Source organism: Oncorhynchus clarkii, chromosome 4, assembly GCF_045791955.1.
Source record: "Oncorhynchus clarkii lewisi isolate Uvic-CL-2024 chromosome 4, UVic_Ocla_1.0, whole genome shotgun sequence".
Classification (NCBI taxonomy): Eukaryota; Metazoa; Chordata; class Actinopteri; order Salmoniformes; family Salmonidae; genus Oncorhynchus; species Oncorhynchus clarkii.
Window position 1 is genome coordinate 60,572,150 of NC_092150.1, and position 18,172 is coordinate 60,590,321.

The 18,172-nt window shown below is 40.3% G+C and overlaps 2 protein-coding genes across 2 annotated transcripts in view; one reads left to right on the top strand and one right to left on the bottom strand.

Moving 5' to 3' along the window:
- LOC139407033 (ubiquitin-conjugating enzyme E2, J1) overlaps positions 1–1,260 on the bottom strand; it is a 29,007-nt gene extending 27,747 nt beyond the window's left edge. The window contains exon 1 of the mRNA XM_071150323.1: positions 940–1,260. Within this exon, the coding sequence (XP_071006424.1) occupies positions 940–970 (31 nt within the window). The 5' untranslated portion in view covers positions 971–1,260. The remainder of the gene's footprint in view (positions 1–939) is intronic.
- A 5,532-nt stretch (positions 1,261–6,792) lies between these two features.
- LOC139407035 (ankyrin repeat domain-containing protein 6-like) overlaps positions 6,793–18,172 on the top strand; it is a 50,273-nt gene continuing 38,893 nt past the window's right edge. The window contains exon 1 of the mRNA XM_071150327.1: positions 6,793–6,914. The gene's annotated coding sequence lies outside the window, so the exon portion shown is untranslated. The remainder of the gene's footprint in view (positions 6,915–18,172) is intronic.

Here is an 18,172-nt window from a genome sequence, read left to right on the forward strand (position 1 = left end):
CCGGGTGCGCAAGGACAAGACAACTTTGATCTACAATATTCTGAGCAGAGAATTTTTTTATCTTTCCCCAACCCTCCACACTATACTTGATCTAGCATGGAGGACAGGAACTACAGGCCAGAAAATGCTTTATGCAAAAACAAGGTTTCGGTACATATTTCTTGACACAGCCCAAGGCTGGCCAAAGAAGGCAGAAAATGAAATCTAGAAACCATGTCTAATTTGAGCTAGTGAGGAAACCACAGAACCGACTGAACACATGGAGCTTAGTGTAACTGATTAGCTGTGGTTGAAAGTGACATGTTCCAACCCACTCGGCTGTTCATGTTAAGATAATTCTGCACCTGCCACCAGTGTGCACGTGTGTGTCCTTGTACCAGGCAAGCCAGTCAGAGGCTGAATAACAATGTCAACCCTAAAGGTGTCTGATATAGGTTCACTATTTTGGAGTGATCATAACCAGGGCCCACTGCTCAGATTACTGTCTTTTTGGGTAAGGTGTTAGTGAATACAAATAATTTAAGACACCAACTTTTGATTTTTATCTATGCTCAAAGACTCCACTAAGTCTGATCAAATGAACAGCAACACGAAAATAGACAAAAGTATATCATGACTTCAATTATTCTATTAGTGTCCGTGAAGTTGAGGTTAGGCTACGTGTTAGCTACTAAGTGACAGAACGCCTGTAAAAGGCCATAACGTCTAGATTATTTCTTAATATTATGGCATTGTCATTTGTATTCAAATATCATTGGGCAAATAGTTTTCTAAACATACAGTCAAACAAGCTAGCTAACGCTAGATATTATCAGCATTATGGTGGAGTCACTTCTTCATGATGGGAAACCCAAAGCCAATAAAGCCAAATCCTTTCTGCTAGGCTAAATAGCATTAGCGAGTTCGACATATTGTAGTCTGTGTTATTTACAAACTTACCTGGGCTCTTGAGGTTATATTTGTTCTCCATTTTAACAAGTCAAATGGACTCAAAATGTAGCTCGCGTCTGTTTAGGAGAGACAGCTGACACACGCACATCCAGCTAACACTAGCCAATACTGACTTTTGATTCGTCCAAAACATGCGAGCAATGTATTCGGTAAAGCTCACCGAGTGCCAAAAGTCGTATGCAGTTTACCCTAAACAGCTGTCATATGCGTTAGTTAGCTAGAAAGGAAGTCCTGACGTGGCACAAGTTTGTTGTTCCACGAATTTGGTGAGCGACCTGTTCGAACAGAGAAGAATGTCAGTCGTGTGACGTCACATGAAAACGTAAACAGGAAGTAGTAGAACTGTAAAGGATTTGAACGACAAAACTTTATTAACACACTCTTTCATTCCCTCTATTAAGATATACTGACCAAAAATATCAATGCAAACTGCAAGAATTTCAAATATTTTGCTGTTACAGTACATTTAAGGAAATCAGTCAAATTCAAATAAATTCCTTAGGCCCTTATCTATGAATTTCACATGACTGGGCAGGGGTGTAGCCATGGGTGGGCATAGGCCCACCTACTTAGGAGTCAGGCACACTCACTGGGGACCCAGGCCCATCCGAATGAGTTTTTCCCCACAAAAGGGCTTCATTACAGACATCAATTATCTTCAGCACCTCCTCAATTATCTGGAAACAGCTCTGGGGGATATTCCTGCAGTCAGCATGCCAACTGCACGCTCCTTCAAAACTTGAGACATCTGTGGCATTGTGTTGCTTGACAAAACCGCACATTTTAAAGTGGCCTTTTATTGTCTCCAGCACAAGATGCACCTGTTTAATCAACTTCTTGATATGACACAGCTGTCAGGTGGATGGTTATCTTGACAAAGGATACAATGCTTACTAACAGGGATGTAAACCAATTTGTGCACAACATTTGAGAGGAATAAGCTTTTTCTGAATTTGGAACATTTCTGGGATCTTTTATTTCAACTCATGAAACATTGGTCCAGCACTTTACATGTTGTGTTTATATATATTTTTTAAATTTTATATTTGCGTGCATGCGAGATAGAGATAGAGAGAGGTGGAAACTGAGCTGCACTTCCTAACCTGCCAAATGTATGACCATATTAGATACATATTTCCCACAGATTATACCGAAAACAAATCCAATTTTGATAAACTCCCATATCTATTGGGTGAAATATCACAGTGTGCCATCACAGTAGCAAGATTTGTGACCTGTTGCCACAAGAAAAGGGCAACTGTAAGGGTCGATGCTGGAGACAAGAAGCAAGTACATGGAGTGAACATTTAATTAGCACGAACATGGAACAGGACAGCGTCTGGACATAAACACATAACAACATTAATGCAGACACAGGGAACAAACGGGGGAGCAGACAGTTATAGATGGGGCAATCAACGAAGGGAAGGAGTCCAGGTGAGTCCAATGACTGCTGCTGCGCATAATGATGGTGACAGGTATGCATAAAATGAAGGGCAGCCTAGTGCCCTCGAGCGCCAGAGGGAGAGCGGGAGCAGGCGTGACAGCAACCAGTGATGAATAAACACCATTGTAAATACAACCCATATTTGTTTATTTATTTTCCCTTTTGTACTTTGACTATTTGCACATCGTTATAACTCTATTCCTATGAGTGTAATGTTTACTGTTCATTTTTGACTGTTTATTTCACTTTTGTTTATTATCTATTTCACTTGCTTTGGCAAGTTAAACATATGTTTCCCATGCCAATAAAGCCATTTGAATTGAAATTGATACATCATTGTGATTATGTTCAAAATCTATTCAACAAAACTGTACTCAAAATTTACTGAGAGCATATTCTATCATTTGAGCCAAAGCAGGATATTAGCTGTTTATTCAGAAACACTTTTAATGGGATTGCAGTGCCCCTTCATAGCTCCATGGTGAAATAGGATTAAAGGGAGGGCTGTGCAGCTGTGGTTAATGTCATCTCTACAGTACCCCAGGGCCCTTCCCTTCTACCTCTTTGCCCTCCAGTCGACTCTGTCTCTGGACTGCCAGCCAGATGTCCCCCACATCAGCCTGCCAATTTGCATCAAGAGAAAAATGAGTGCACAGGATTATGTGTTTTTTAATCTTCATTTGATTAAATCCCCCTCAAATGATTCACCAAAAAATACATGACATCATTTTTTGATATCACACTCAAAATCAATGAGTGCCCAGCAGGAAATTTCTAGCTATGTGTGCATTACTAATGTGGCCGGCCATTCCATAATTGACTCCCATTTTATAACATCATCATAAAAGACAGCACATAATCAGGGTTGGATATTGACACCAGCCACCCTCCAAATGTGGGTAGATTTTGTAATTGGCGGCTAAATAAGAATGTCTATTTTACGAGCCACGTTGGCGGGTGGTCACACAAAGCATCTGGGAACAGTAAAAAAAAATATGAAAAACCCACATGAAGAAGTTGGTTGAATTGACAAGAAAGGCTACTGAGGTGTGACATTGTTCTAGTGTTTCTTTGCCAGTTACATCGTTTTGTTCACCCGCTAGATTTTTTTCAATTTTAAGTTACCGAGTTTATTGCAACTGCCTGCTGCTAGGAAGACATTGCAGTGACCAAGTTACCACGGTAACGGCCCATCCCTTAAAGGGGTAGCTGAAAATGTTTAGGTGTGTTTGAATACCCAGACAAACATACTTAATGAGTATATACTATAAATTATTTTTTTGTACACTGTAAATGAACGGTATCCTTTCAGTTGAGTGTACAAGTGCTTCCTCCTGTCTACCGGAAGTTGATGCTGTTGCTATGCAACTTCTTGTTAGCTTGTTAGCATAACAAATTACTAGCTAGCTAGACATCTTACGACTTCATTAACAATGTCCACTGAGAACGCACAACTATATCACGTAGCTAAGCTAAGAATGACATGAATAATCAAGTCAATAAATGTTGGGTAGTTAGATAGCATAGAGTTAATATACTGGCATATTAGTAGCCAAGCAACTTTAGGTAGCTTGCTAACATACTGGTTCATACAAGCAATTGCTGTAATGATATGCTATGCGGTTCGTAAGGATAGCGTAGCTATCAAATTGTCAGCCAACATAACGTGTAATGTAACTTATTTGAAAAACCATGACTTTATTACATTGCTAAACATTTTCTTAACATTTGTCATAATTAGATAAAGCAATGAATTTGTATCAACTCTTGTCGGATTTCATCTGCATATTTTCCACCATTTTCTTCAAATCTGAAAACGTTGTGAAGCTACGAAGAATTGCATTATGGGCCCTAAAAGCACAGAAATACTGTCCACTGCTTGTAGACTTTGTATTTTGGGGAATGGAGTATGACATCTGGGATTTCTTTTAACACTAACTATATACATACTATGACCAATAAGCATACTACATACTCCATTTACGTCACACATAGTAAGGTTGGTGTGGTTAGTATGAGTATTCGATTCAAAAACATGAGCTGGCTGCACACCCAGAAAAATGAGTATGTGTGGAGGTGCTGACTAACTGCGAACAAACTATAAACTATCAAAAGAAAGAAAGTCGCACACTCCATATATAAACTCCCAGCAATTTAATGGGTATTTACCAACGTTTCGGCATCACTGTAAAACTGATATTTGAAAATAAAAGAAACCTTAACCTGACAACAAATGAGATATTGGCAAAACAAACGAACAGCTCGGCACAGTGATGCCGAAACGTTGGTAAATGCCCATTACATTTCTGGGAGTTTATAGTTTATTCGCCGTTAGTCAGCACCCCCACACACTTATTTTTCTGGGTGTGCGTCAGCTCATGTTTTTTAATGTAGATTGAAAAGTTTAAAAAATCTCATTTACTTATAAGTAAATAAACCATATGGAATTGTCTGGGCAGGATCAGGCAGTGTTCTTTCAGGTGGAGGATTTGATCAAAAGGCTGGAACATATTACTTTATTGGAGCAGCCCTTGTAGAAAAAGTGAAGAGAACTCAGATGCTTCTCTCAGATGTTTCTCTGAGAGATATATATATCACAAATAAACACCATGGGCACAGTGTTTGCCTAATGGTATCTTTCCAGATCAACTGGCAAAGTACTATGAAGGGGGTGGTCCTTGACTGACTTGTGTTTCCATATGAATTCCCACGGCAGGTGTTGTTATTCTGCTTCAATGCTTGTGTTCCCATACATTCTGTCCTTCAGATCAATATTATTTGTCCTGTATGGGCACAAAGGGCATTATGACACAGCACAGAGCTTTTCTCCTCTAAGAGCTGGTTTGCCCTTGTCCATAAGCCGCCTCCAACGTCATTTTAGAGAATTTGGCAGTACATCCAACCGGCCTCACAACCGCAGACCACGTGTATGGCGTTGTGTGGGTGAGCACTTCGCTGATGTCAACGTTGTGAACACAGTGCCCCATGGTGGTGGGGTTATGGTATGGGCAGGCATAAGATACGGACAACACAATTGGATTTTATCAATGCAATTTGAATGCACAGAGATGCTGTGACAAGATCCTGAGGCCCATTGTCGTGACATTCATCCGCTGCCATCACCTCATGTTTCAGCTTGATAATGCACGGCCCCACATCGCAAGGATCTTTACCCAATTCCTGGAAGCTGAAATATCCCAGTTCTTCCATGGCCTGCATACTCACCAGACATGTCACCCATTGAGCATGTTTGGGATGCTCTGGATTGACGTGTACGACAGCATGTTCCAGTTCCCGCAAATATCCATCAACTTTGCCCGGCCATTGAAGAAGAGTGGGACAACATTCCACAGGCCAGAATCAACTCTATGCAAAGGTGATGTGTCGTGCTGCATGATGCAAATGGTGGTCACACCAGATACTGACTGGCTTTCTGATCCACGCCCCTACCTTTTTTTTAATGGTATATGTGACCAACAGATGCATATCTGCATTCCCAGTAATGTGAAATCCATAGATTAGGACCTAATGATTTTTTTTTTAATAACTGGTTTCATTGTATGAACTGTAACTCAATAAAATATAGAGAAATTGGTGCATGTTGCATTTATATTTTTGTTCAGTATACCTTGCTGCCATGCTGTTTCTTTGTATTCTGCTGACACTTGCTGGACAATGTATGAATAGTGTTGCCCTAGATCTAGTCTTTAAGGGAAACCTATAAAACTATATGCACTTTGCAAAGTCAGTGTTTGGACACTCCAAATTGCTGTGCGTGTCCAAGAGTGAGACGAATGGAGCATTCTCAAACGTAATAGGCATTCTGTGTGAAATGTCAATATACATTTTTAAAGCAGAACTATGTCACCTAACATCAGACACCCGTCAGTCCTAGAACACAGGCAGTGCAGGATATTCCAATGTGCAGAATCCATTTGAGAAAATCCTCAGTCTTCAACGTTTGCCGCTTCACTTCTCACCTGAACAGGTGTGCTTCCAGGTTCTTCCACATAGGTGCAGATTTTTTTCATTTAACTTGGCAAGTTAGTTAAGATCAAATTCTTTTTTTAAATGACGGCCTACAGGGAACAGTGTTCAGGGGCAGAATGACAGATTTGTACCTTGTCAGTTTGGGGAGTCAATCCAGCAACCTCTCGGATACTGGCCCAACCTCTAACCACTAGGCTACCTGCCAGATGAAGGAAAGGACACAAGCAGAAGAAGCTCCTTTGGCATCAGACTAATTGGCATCACCTAGACTTTACTATACTGTTCTCCTAAAATCCTGTTACCACAAGAAATAATAAAAACGCATATAGTGTACTTGCCCACAGTTTTAAGGAGACTCACCCCAGTCACCACCAGATAGCGCTTGAGAGCGGTGATATATCTGCACTCCATTAAATAATGTTGAGCTGAACTTTCTCTAATAATTCCTTGTGAATAGGTTTGCTAGGCTGCGTTGTCTGTCAGATGCACACACCCGAAATAATTTCACATCAATTATGTCGGCAAGGTACGTTTTTCTTCTCTAAAAAGTTTTGAATAACCATGAGTAGCAAGTGTTCATCCACCTTATTGTTGAGGGGACGTCACAATCCAGTAAAAACAGTAGCTAAGTGCGTCATTATGTTCATGTGAATGTTCTGTGTTTACAGTACGTCGACATTTCTTTACTTGTTGCTTAGCCAGTACAAAGTAAACAATGTAAGAATTTGAAATTACATAGCAGTATTCGTGAAATTTCTTGTTACAATGTTTTAAAAGATTGCCACACGCCATGCTGTTCATGCTAGCCCACATGAGACAAAAAAACGATAGTATGCTATGGTTAAATACTATAGGTTTTCACTGTAGTGTTTTTGCAGACTTTACTATAGTTTTCACCATTACAAAAAAAAAATGCCGTTTTTAAAGCGCAGGAAAGTGCAGTTACTGCAGTGGACTGTTATTTTGCACGCGGTATTTGCAGCATACTGCAGTTATACCGCATTAAGCAAATAAGGCCCAAGGGGGTGTGGTATATGGCCAATATACCAAGTCTAAGGGCTGTTCTTATGCACTACGCAACACGGAGCGCCTGGATACATCCCTTAGCTGTGGTATATTGGCCATATATCTCAAAACGCCGAGGTACCTTAATGCTATTATAAACTGGCTACAAATATAATTAGAACAGTAAAAAAAAACATGTTTTGTCATACCCGTGGTATACTGTCTCAAATACCACGGATTTCAGCCAATCAGCATTCAGGGCTCGAACCCGTTTATACCTACAGTTATACTACAGTGTACTGCAGCTGTACTGCGCTCTGACTGCAATCATTTTTCGTAAGGGCATTGTAGTGTTTTTGCAGAATAAACACTACAGTGAAATCTGTGGTATTTGTTGTAGTGTTTTGGACATGACTATTATACTGTAGTATTTACAGTTTACAATAGTGTAAATACTGTAGTAAAAAACTACTGTAGTATATACTATAGTAATTATTGTAGCCAAATACCTCAAACCCCTGAGGTACCTTATTGCTATTATAAACTGGTTTCCAATGTAATTAGTGTAGTAAAAATAAATGTTTTGATATACTCGTGGTATACCAATCAGCATTCAGCGCTCGAACCACCCAGTTTATAATGTAGTATTTACTGTAGTGTTTTTGCTTTATTATCTTTGACATAGAAGTGGGGGGTTTCTTCTTAAGGAAACCTACTGGACCAAAACAAATAGGCCTACTCAAAGAGCAAATTTTCCATAACCTGTTTTGAAACTGCAGTAAAAGTGCAGTAACTGCAGTCAACTGTGGTATTTTGTAGTTATTCTGCACTGTAACTGCAGTTACACTGAAAAATTACTGCAGTAAAAAAAAAAAGAAGTGTTATTTGTAGCATCCTGCAGTTATACTGCACTCTAATTACAGTTGTATTACAGTGTACTGCAGTTATACTGCCCTCTGACTGCATTTTTATTCTGTAAGGGTGAGGGGAATGGGCAGGGTGTATGCAAATGATAGTAATTACTGTAGTGTTTTTGCAGACTAGTGTGTTTGTGTAAATTACTGTAGTATTTACTGTAGTGTTTTTGCAGACTAGTGTTTTTGCGGACATTACTGTAGTATTTATTGTAGTGTTTTTGCGGTCTGTAGTACACTGTAGTATTTACTATAGTATTCTACAGTATACTACCAAATTCTATAGTAAGTACTACACCTCATCGAAGTATACTACAGTGTGTAGTATAGTATTCTACAGTATATTACAGTTTACTACATAATTATATAGTAAGTACTATAGTATTATATAGTAAACTGTAGTATTTTTTTATGTGGTAGCTCAGTCATTCACTCACTATTTTGCTTGTGTTGTCAATTATGTGGTGCAATTTGAGCACTGAATAAGGAGATGACTGTGGGGAACTATGGGAATGCTGTTACTGAAAGTCAGCCTTCCAATAACAGCTGCCTGCCCAGTGGGGTTCTATGAATCTGACAGAGAAATGACTGTCAGATTTATGGGACCTTCTTATGTGAGACTAGCATGAGTAAAAGCAGGAGGCTTGCAGTATCTTTGAGGTGTGTGTTTTCAGTTTCGTTTTATTTGTTTTGAAGATACTGTTGCTACTTCTTACAGGTAATAAGTTACATCTGAATTATTTGGGAACGTTATTGAACAAACTCAGTTTTGATTTTTGATGAATACATCCCATTAGTTACCTACTTCTAAACAGAACAGAAACAGATCTTTACAAGCCTACTCTTTACAAGTTTGGAGGTTCATCTGAAAATGTTCTACCTTGCTTGTTGCTTTGAAATGGCTGCTGTCCACTTAGGTCCCTGAGTATTGTTAGGTGACGTGTTTGTCTTAATGGCCTGCATCAAATTACAAACACAGCTAACTCGATGAGGGGTATTGACCACTTTCAAACCATAGATGCTATTGCCACATGGTATATCATACAGTAAGGCTCAGTATTAACAGTATTAATGCACACAAATCAGACAGACCGATAACCTAGAGCAATTCTACCCTCAAAGTACAGCAGGTTACAATGCAATGACTTACACTGAGTGTACAAAACATTAGGAACATCTGCTTCTACCATGACATAGACTGGCCAGGGGAAAGCTATGATCCCTTATTGATGTCACTTGTTAAATCCACTACAATCAGTGTAGATGAAGGGGAGGAGACAGGTTAAAAAAGGATTTTTAAGCCTTGAGACAATTGAGACATGGATTATGTATGTGTGCTATTCAGAGGGTGAATATTCAAGACAAAAGTGCCTTTGAACAGGGTGTTGTAGTAGGTGCCAGCAGCATTGCAGTGTGTCAAGAACTGCAATGCTGCTGGGTTTTTCACATTCAACAGTATCCCTGTGTGTATCAAGAATGGTCCACCACCCAAAGGACATCCAGCCAACTTTAATTGATTTTACCTTTATTTAACTAGGCAAGTCAGTTAAGAACAAATTCTTATTTTCAATGATAGCCTAGTGGTTGTTCAGGGGCAGAACAGCAGACCTGTACCTTGTCAGCTCAGGGATTTGATCTTGCAACCTTTTGGTTACTAGTCCAACACTCTAACCACTAGGCTACTCTGCCACCCCTTGCAAATGTGGGAAGCATTGGAGTCAACATGGGCCACCATCCCTGTGGAAGGCTTTCGACACCTTGAAGAGTCCATGCCCTGGCAAATTGAGGCAGTTTTGAGGGCAAAGGGGGGTGCAACTCAATATTAGGAAGGTGTTCCTAATGTTTTGTACACTCAGTGTCTGTTACCTGGGTGATGAAATCATATAATAGAAAAGTACTTCACTGTACGACTCTATTTGTACCTGTTAGGGTGCTCATGCTTCTTAACTACTATCTACACACATCAAGGTAATAAAACAAGCATATATATATGTATATATATATATAATAACAATAAAATAAGGTCAAAGCCAAGGCGGCTCAGGCGGACAGACAGAATATGTTTTTCACACCTAAGCTATAACCCTGCCTAATGTGGTCAAACAAAGCCGCTGTGCTACCGTTAGCCTCAGCTACAGGTCAACCCAACACAAGAATCTCTCACGGCTCCCATGGATGAGAGCTGCTGGTAGGTCAGGTTACAACCATATCCACATCTCCAGGGCGTAGAGCAGGAATCACAAAGGGCTCGCTCTACCACAGGCAGAGATATCTGTGCACGCTCACGCTCTTATTAACAGTGGCACTTGAATAACCTCCCAAGCTTGGCTCACATCGTCTAGGTGAAAGGATATGACGGAGGCTAGCCCTTAAGAAGCTGCCATCACGGGGACAGGCTGCCACTCTCCATGATGTGGTTTCTGTGTATGAAACTGTATCCCTTCACTAAGGGTAGGACACCCAAACTTTTATTTTATTTCACACCTTTTCTTCTGGAATGGGAGGAGATAGCAAGATACCCACCTCTCAAAAAAGTTGAACTTGTGATTGCCACACTCTCTCACAGAAGCTGTTTCTCAGTTGATCAATTTCCAGTAATTGGCTCAAGACATTTCTAAAAAAAATATTCCACCTTGACATTATGCGCTATTGTGTGTATGCCAGTGACACAAAATCTCAATATAATACATTTTAAATTCAGGCTGTAATAGAACAAAATGTGGACTAAGTCAAGGGGTGTGAATACTTTCTGAACATGTGTAAAGTGGGCCTTCGTCACTGGTATTCACGTGAGAATGTGGATGTGAACCCAGGGCTTTTGCTTGTCAAAACACTGCCTTCGTGCGCTCAGTCAGTCTTCAGTTTTATTAATGTGGGAGTAATGATTAATAAATGATGAAAACACAACAACTTAATGGCATTTAATGGTTTATTTTGGACCCTTAAAATAAAGGGTTGCCAATATCATTAATATGCAATATGAAAAGGGACTCCCATTTACAGATTTTGGAAACTCCAGAAAAAGGGAGCCAATTCTGCTCTAGGCAGGACTCGAAACACCATAAGTATTTTCAACCCTTTCCGTGTTCGTGCTACCCATCTCTGGCAAGGTGTTGCACAATTCTTCATTATGTTGCGTTACAACACACCATGTCAATATGATGTTTCAGAACACCTCAGGATGAATGTTTCAGCACACCTTCCATCTGTCTCACAACATGTGTTTCAATACTCCAGCAAAGTTAAGGTTTCGGCTCATCTAAGGTGGTGGCAGCTCAGTTGCCACTAGTTTTAGTGTTAGAACGCACTTCATTTTAACAGTGTAGTTCAGACTTAGTAAAAATTATGATCCATATTTGGATAATCTCACATACCCCACTCACCTAATTTAGTTGCTTGTATACACCCCCCCCCCCCCCCCCCCACCAAAAAAAAAAAATGTTGGTCATTGCTGGTTAATGATAAACTAGTCTACTCAGTAAGATGCATTTCATAGCATGACATGCCTGTTGAGGATAGCACAGAAATAACCGGAATTGCCTTTCACTTTCTAGTAGGAAATAAAGTGACAGGCCAGTGAGAGGGTTGCTGTCCCATAGGGTGGCGCCGGGTGCAGAACCGATGGACTGCTTCTCTTCCCAAATAGTGGGATTGTATCAGCGCTCCTTCATTTCACCTCATTAACAGAGGCTGTCACAATATCTATTGATATGCAAATTGGACAGGGCGGGTGGTAGTGTGAAGACAAGCTCGGATTGAGTTTATTTGGGAGTTGGGTCTCAGTGAGCGTAGCTCCCGTCCCATCTGTTTTTACTTTCTGCCTGGATAAACTACGGAGCCATCGACAGTCCCCTCAAGCTTCTTGTTGTCTTTCAATGTAAATAGCCCGCACCGCTTCTCGTGCTTCGAATCGGGTTTATCTTCCAAGGATTTGTAATCGGACGGAGAGTTCGTCTGGCGAATTACGCGCGGAACATTTTGGTATGAGCTCAATATCTGATACTTTTTGCTATGATGTATTTTTTTCCCCCGAGCAGATCAAATCATTTCTTGGGTTCCTTTATTAATAATGTTCAAATCTGGGACTATGTGTAGCCTATGCTGCGTTGGTCAAATTACATTTCTTGGCCATTTGGATTATTGATAATTTGAGACCAAAGTTGATGCCTTTTGAACAGTTTTATGTTTAGCGAGACATCCCTGGTCCCAGATAGGTAGTAGAATTCCACGTGCCCAAGGGGTACCAACGACAATGCCATATACTGTTTATCTAGGCCTATATGAATAAAATAATGTATTATCTATTTCAGTATATGTCCTTGCCTATCAGGGTGAAGGAGAGGGAGACAGTTTTAAATTGAGGGGAAAGTTGGAAAAAAACAGGCATATCAGAGAGATATACACAGGCAGCCACATTTGGCTTCTCAGTGGACTGTAAGCAGAGCTTGTAAGTAAGGGCCTTATTATTGTCAGAGTCAATTACAGGTTGAGGGTAATTACCGTGCTAAGAAGAAATCATTAGCAGAAATCCCCTAGGCTGTACAAACCCCCATTTAATAGAAAGAAAGCTTATATAAATGTAAAGAAATGACTCTGTTTTCTTGGATAGCTTTAGATTGTTAAGTAATCCATTCTGAAGCGGAAAATACATTCACTGTTTTTCATATGCAGAATAGTTAAGCTTATTGCCTTTCATCATTAGAAAGACACTCCAAGGTGGTGCATTTATGTAAATAGGTGCATGATTGAGCGTCATCCACACTCCCATTTGATCTGTGTTTCTTGAACTACAAACAAATGTCTTTCCCCTCATTACACTGGCCTCCTCCAGCTAGATTGTTTTATGTGTTTTTATGGATGGTAAGAAATAAGGACATGAGAAGTCAAATGCTGTAATTTTCTGTTAAACATACTGTTGGGGAAGGGAACTCTGAGACAGTCTCTGAAGCATTCCTTGGGCACCTGAGTGGTTCAACAGTCTAAGGCACTGCATCTAGGTGCTTGAGGTGTCACTAGACACCCTAGTTCAAATCCAGGCTGTATCACAACCAGTCGTGATTGGGAGTCCCATAGGGCGGTGCCCAGTGTCGTCTGGGTTTGGCCGGTGTAGGCCGTCATTGTAAATAAGAATTTTTCTTAAATGAGTTGCCTAGTTAAATAAAGGTAATAAAAATGGAGCTGCTGAACACCTTAGTGATGACAGATTTGGTAGACATTTCTGAGTCACAGAAGAGGATAAAGGTGTCCGCATGCTTCCCAACCGGAAACGTTTGTGCGTATATTATGAAGACGTATTTCTCGTTTTTGGCTGTTCGGGCACACTGCATGTTTCTCGAGGCAAGGCGAAGTTCGGAGCCGAAGTCTACGCCCCTTCGTCAGTGATTGGTCAACAGTCGGGATTCTTCCATAGTCTTTGTTGTCTTTCAACGAGAGAGACTCATTTTCATGCACTTTTTTTTAATTGAGAAATACAGCACCAAACATACTGAGTTTGAGTTTTATTTACATGGACAGTGCACCGTTTGAGGAAAAGTGACGGTTTTAGCCAGCCGGCTAATTTTCAACCACAGTCCCTGGGCAGGTCATTGAAAACAATTGCATTAACAATACAGACAAACAATGAGCATTGAGCACATGCAGGTGCCACATAGGACAAGCAACACGTAGAACACAGTCAGAGAAATGGCACAAAATGCAAAAAAACTAAATATATAAAAGCTGCAAAGTGGTTCCACACCTCACAAGCTACAGATAACATGGAAAGCGGCAATACACAGCTAGGAATGATGTTCACAAGTCCGATTGACCTTTAGCCATGTCTTTATGTTTTTTTTGTGAAGGTTCGACAGTTGCGTGTGTCTAATGGCAGTGTGTTCCAGACATAGTCACCTCTCATGGCAGACCTTGTGGATCTGTTGCCATGGGTTTGGGTTTTCTGTTTGACTAAAGTACTAAGTGGAGGGGAAGCCAGACCATTTAGGATCTTTAATATTGCACAAGTTTTTCCCCAACTCAGGAGCTCATGCCCTCTGAGGATCTAACAGTGATGATGGCTATTGGGCTTTCTATCAAGCTTGGGCCCAACTAGTTAAGCAGTATGTTAAGTAGGGTAGTATCATAGCATTGAAGTACAGTTTTGCTACCTCTGTAGTCAAACAATTTCATATGAATTGGAAATTAGATAGGTTGAATTTGGTTATTTGAGTTACCTTTTTATTTTTAACCTGCTTTTTAAAAGAGAGATTGGAATCAAGTATTATGCCAAGGTACAGTACTTAAAATTGTATATCACCTAGAGCTTCTCCCCTGACACATAGACAGACATCTGGCTCAGAAGCATCAGTTTCCCTCTTTGTGAAGAAAATGCAGACTGTTTTTTCCCATTGAGATGCAAACATGATTCACTGAGCCACTTTGTAAGATGACCATTACAGTGGTGAGTTCTTGTGCAGCTTGTTGTTTGCTCTTTGCATGCACATATATCACTATCATCTGCATACCTTTGAACTTCAGACCCAGTACAGACAGAAGGCAGATCATTAAATGTACAGGCTGAACAGGAGGGGCCCCAGTATTGACCCATATGGCACGCCCACATCATAGCTGAGGGTGGGAGACAGCTCATTGCTCACTCTGACACACTGGGTTCTGCCTTCAAGGTATGATTTCATCCATCTCAAGGCACCGGGGGAAATGTTGAACTTGGACAGTTTTGTGATGAGAATGTCGTGGAAATTCATACACAGGGATACAAAGTCAATCTTAAATGAATAATTGTTTATTGTCAGCTCTGGAGAGGTTCCAACCAGCTCAATGCACCATATTACACATGTCAATCAGGAGCTCTACCTGGGCAGACGCAGAAGTTGTCTTATATACGACTATACACAGACAAGTTATATTTGCATGATTTAGCATAATTAATTAATCATGACTGTTTTGTTTAATTCAAGTGACCGACCAATACTGGTTCATAACATGTGACAGACCAACACCTCACGAGGCTTCTTTCTCTCTAAACTGAGTCCTTGAAACGGAGATATCTTTCATTCCTTCTCAAAACACGGTCTGGGCGTAGTGCCAAATTGCAGCTACTGATAGTGAGGATTTGTACAGTCAGACACTTGCATGAACACAGAAATTGGTTATTAGAACAGCACATGAATAGGACAGAAATTAGTTCTAAGAAAATCACAAACATTAAAATTCCCATTGCAAGAACCTCATGGTTAACAGTATCAAAAGCTTTCCTTAGGTCTAGAAATACAGCCACAACAACACCCCCTTTTGCCCATCTTGGACTTCACATTTTCCAGAATAAAGCAGTTGGCCGTTTCTGTGGAGTGTATTGCTCTGAAGTAAAACTGCATGAAGTGTAATGTGAAGGGATTGTTGTTGAGGTGGGCAATCAGTTGCTCTGCTACACTTTTCAGCAACCTTTGACACCACAGGTAGTATACTAATGGGCCTGTAGTTACTCATGTCCACAGGGTCACCTGAATTAAAGATGGCCGTTATTATGGCCAACTTCCAGACCCTTGGACCCCCCCCCCCCCCCCCGACCAATAGATGTGTTGGTGACCTTAGTAATGGGGCCAATGGGTGACTCTTTTTAGTTTTTAAGAAAGGTAGAGTCCAGCCCAAACACATCTTTGGCTTTAGAGTTCTTTAGTGAGCTAATCACCTTGTTCACCTCTTAACTCAGAAACCTCCCTTATGATGAAGACAGGTTGAGTGTCATTCACTGGCGCTGAGCCCAAGAAACCAGTGGAGGGGCTCTGTGTCAGTACCTTGACAGTCAACAAAGTAGGAATTGAAGGCTGTTGCCATTTCGACTGCATCCTGTCATTCACATCGATTTCTAGTCTTTTTGCAGTGTTACTATGGTGTTTCCCTGTTAACTTTTTTAGATTCTCCCAGATAAATTTACACTTTCCCTCTAATTTGGACTTTAGAGTTGATTTTAGAGCATGATCTCTTTCTTTCATCAGTTTCCAGATTTCTCCATTTAGCCAAGGAAGAGTGCTCTTTTGGCCAGGTTTGTATTAGATCTTCTTTAGGAAGCCATTTATTGTAGTTTGGATTGTGGACAGAAACCTGACTGACTATCAGCTTCCACATAATTTGTATAGGACAAGAGATCATTCCAGATAATTCCCTTAATTATGTTTTCAAAATGATTTAATTCACTCTTAGGTATTCTGAGCGGATCAGGCTTTCTAACAGTAGAGAGGTTAAACCTGTACTTAGAAAGCTTTCTGGCTATGAGTGTCAGGTTATGATCAGACAACCCAGTTACCATATTGAATGATTTAGTCACTCTTTCTGGTTTATTACTGAACACCTGACGTGTTTTAGACACCCTGGTTGGCCCTTTAACTAGCTGTGTGAGTTCAAAGGTATTAGTGATCCGTTTGAGGGATTTCCTACAAAGACTTGTCTTCATAATGAATGTTCAAATCTCACACTAAGATTACCTCTTTGCCAAAATCACATTCCCTAAGCATGTTATTAAACTGATAACAAAACACACTTTTGGTGGAAGGTGGTGTGTAAATTCCAATAAGGGTAGAAGACATTTGGGGACAGTGTAACGTTTAGGCCAATACATAATAGTTCATTATCACGTTATCAATTTGTTTACAATGGAAATGTTCTTTAATATAAATCAGACCCCCTTTTCCTTCAATCCTGTCTCTCCTGATAACATTGTAGACAGGCACAATCAAAGCAGAAGATGGAGCCATGTCTCTGAAAGGCAGTGGAAGTCGGTTAGTAGATGTTGTAATTTGATCACTTTTTGGAATGACATTGCGAATGTTCAAGTGCCCCCCCTAGTAGCCACTTGGAATTAGCTTGCGGGTCCCAGATGACTCAAGCAGGATTTACACATTGAAAAAAAAGGAAAATTCAGTGTTTTCTGATGGCTGGGTTTAGGCCGTTTTGATTAGGGGCGGTTCGGTAGTACAATTAACTATCCCTTGCGCTTGCACTGGAGGCGGGGAACTATTTAAAACAGCTTGCGTGACAGAAGCAGAGTCGGGGACAGGGCTGTGGCGGTGACCAAATTGTCAGCCGGTGATTGTCAAGCAAATAACTGTTGGTCTCACGGTAATTGACTGTTAATTAACAAACATATTTAGCTCTCCTGGCTTCCACACACCTTTGGAACATCTACATTTTAAAAAGTCTAATAAATCCATGTAATATAGCCTACACCTTCACAATAAACACATTATTTTGGACAGGTCTAAAGAAGCATGATATGAAGAACATCTAGTCTATTTCAGAAGAACAGAATAGCATACTCTGAGTTGTCCTGATGTTAGGTCCTGATCTGGCTATGCCAAATGGCTGTGGACTACACTAGTTCATTTAGCAGACAAGCGTTTTAGAATTCTTTGCATTATTTTATAGTATGAAGAAAACATTTGAACAAAGCTGAATGACATATACAGTGCCTTGCGAAAGTATTCGGCCCCCTTGAACTTTGCAACCTTTTGCCACATTTCAGGCTTCAAACATAAAGATATAAAACTGTATTTTTTTGTGAAGAATCAACAACAAGCAAAATTAATTTTGCACGCCCAATTTTTCAGTTTTTGAATTGTTAAAAAAGTTTGAAATATCCAATAAATGTCGTTCCACTTCATGATTGTGTCCCACTTGTTGTTGATTCTTCTTTATATCTTTATGTTTGAAGCCTGAAATGTCGCAAAGTTCAAGGGGGGCGAATACTTTCGCAAGGCACTGTAAATATTTCCTCCAAATGATTAGAGGAAGTGCGCACATGCGGCTATTCTGTGTTGAGAAGTTAAAGAAATAGGTACTCCTATATGCTTAATTTAGAGTTATTAAGGTAACT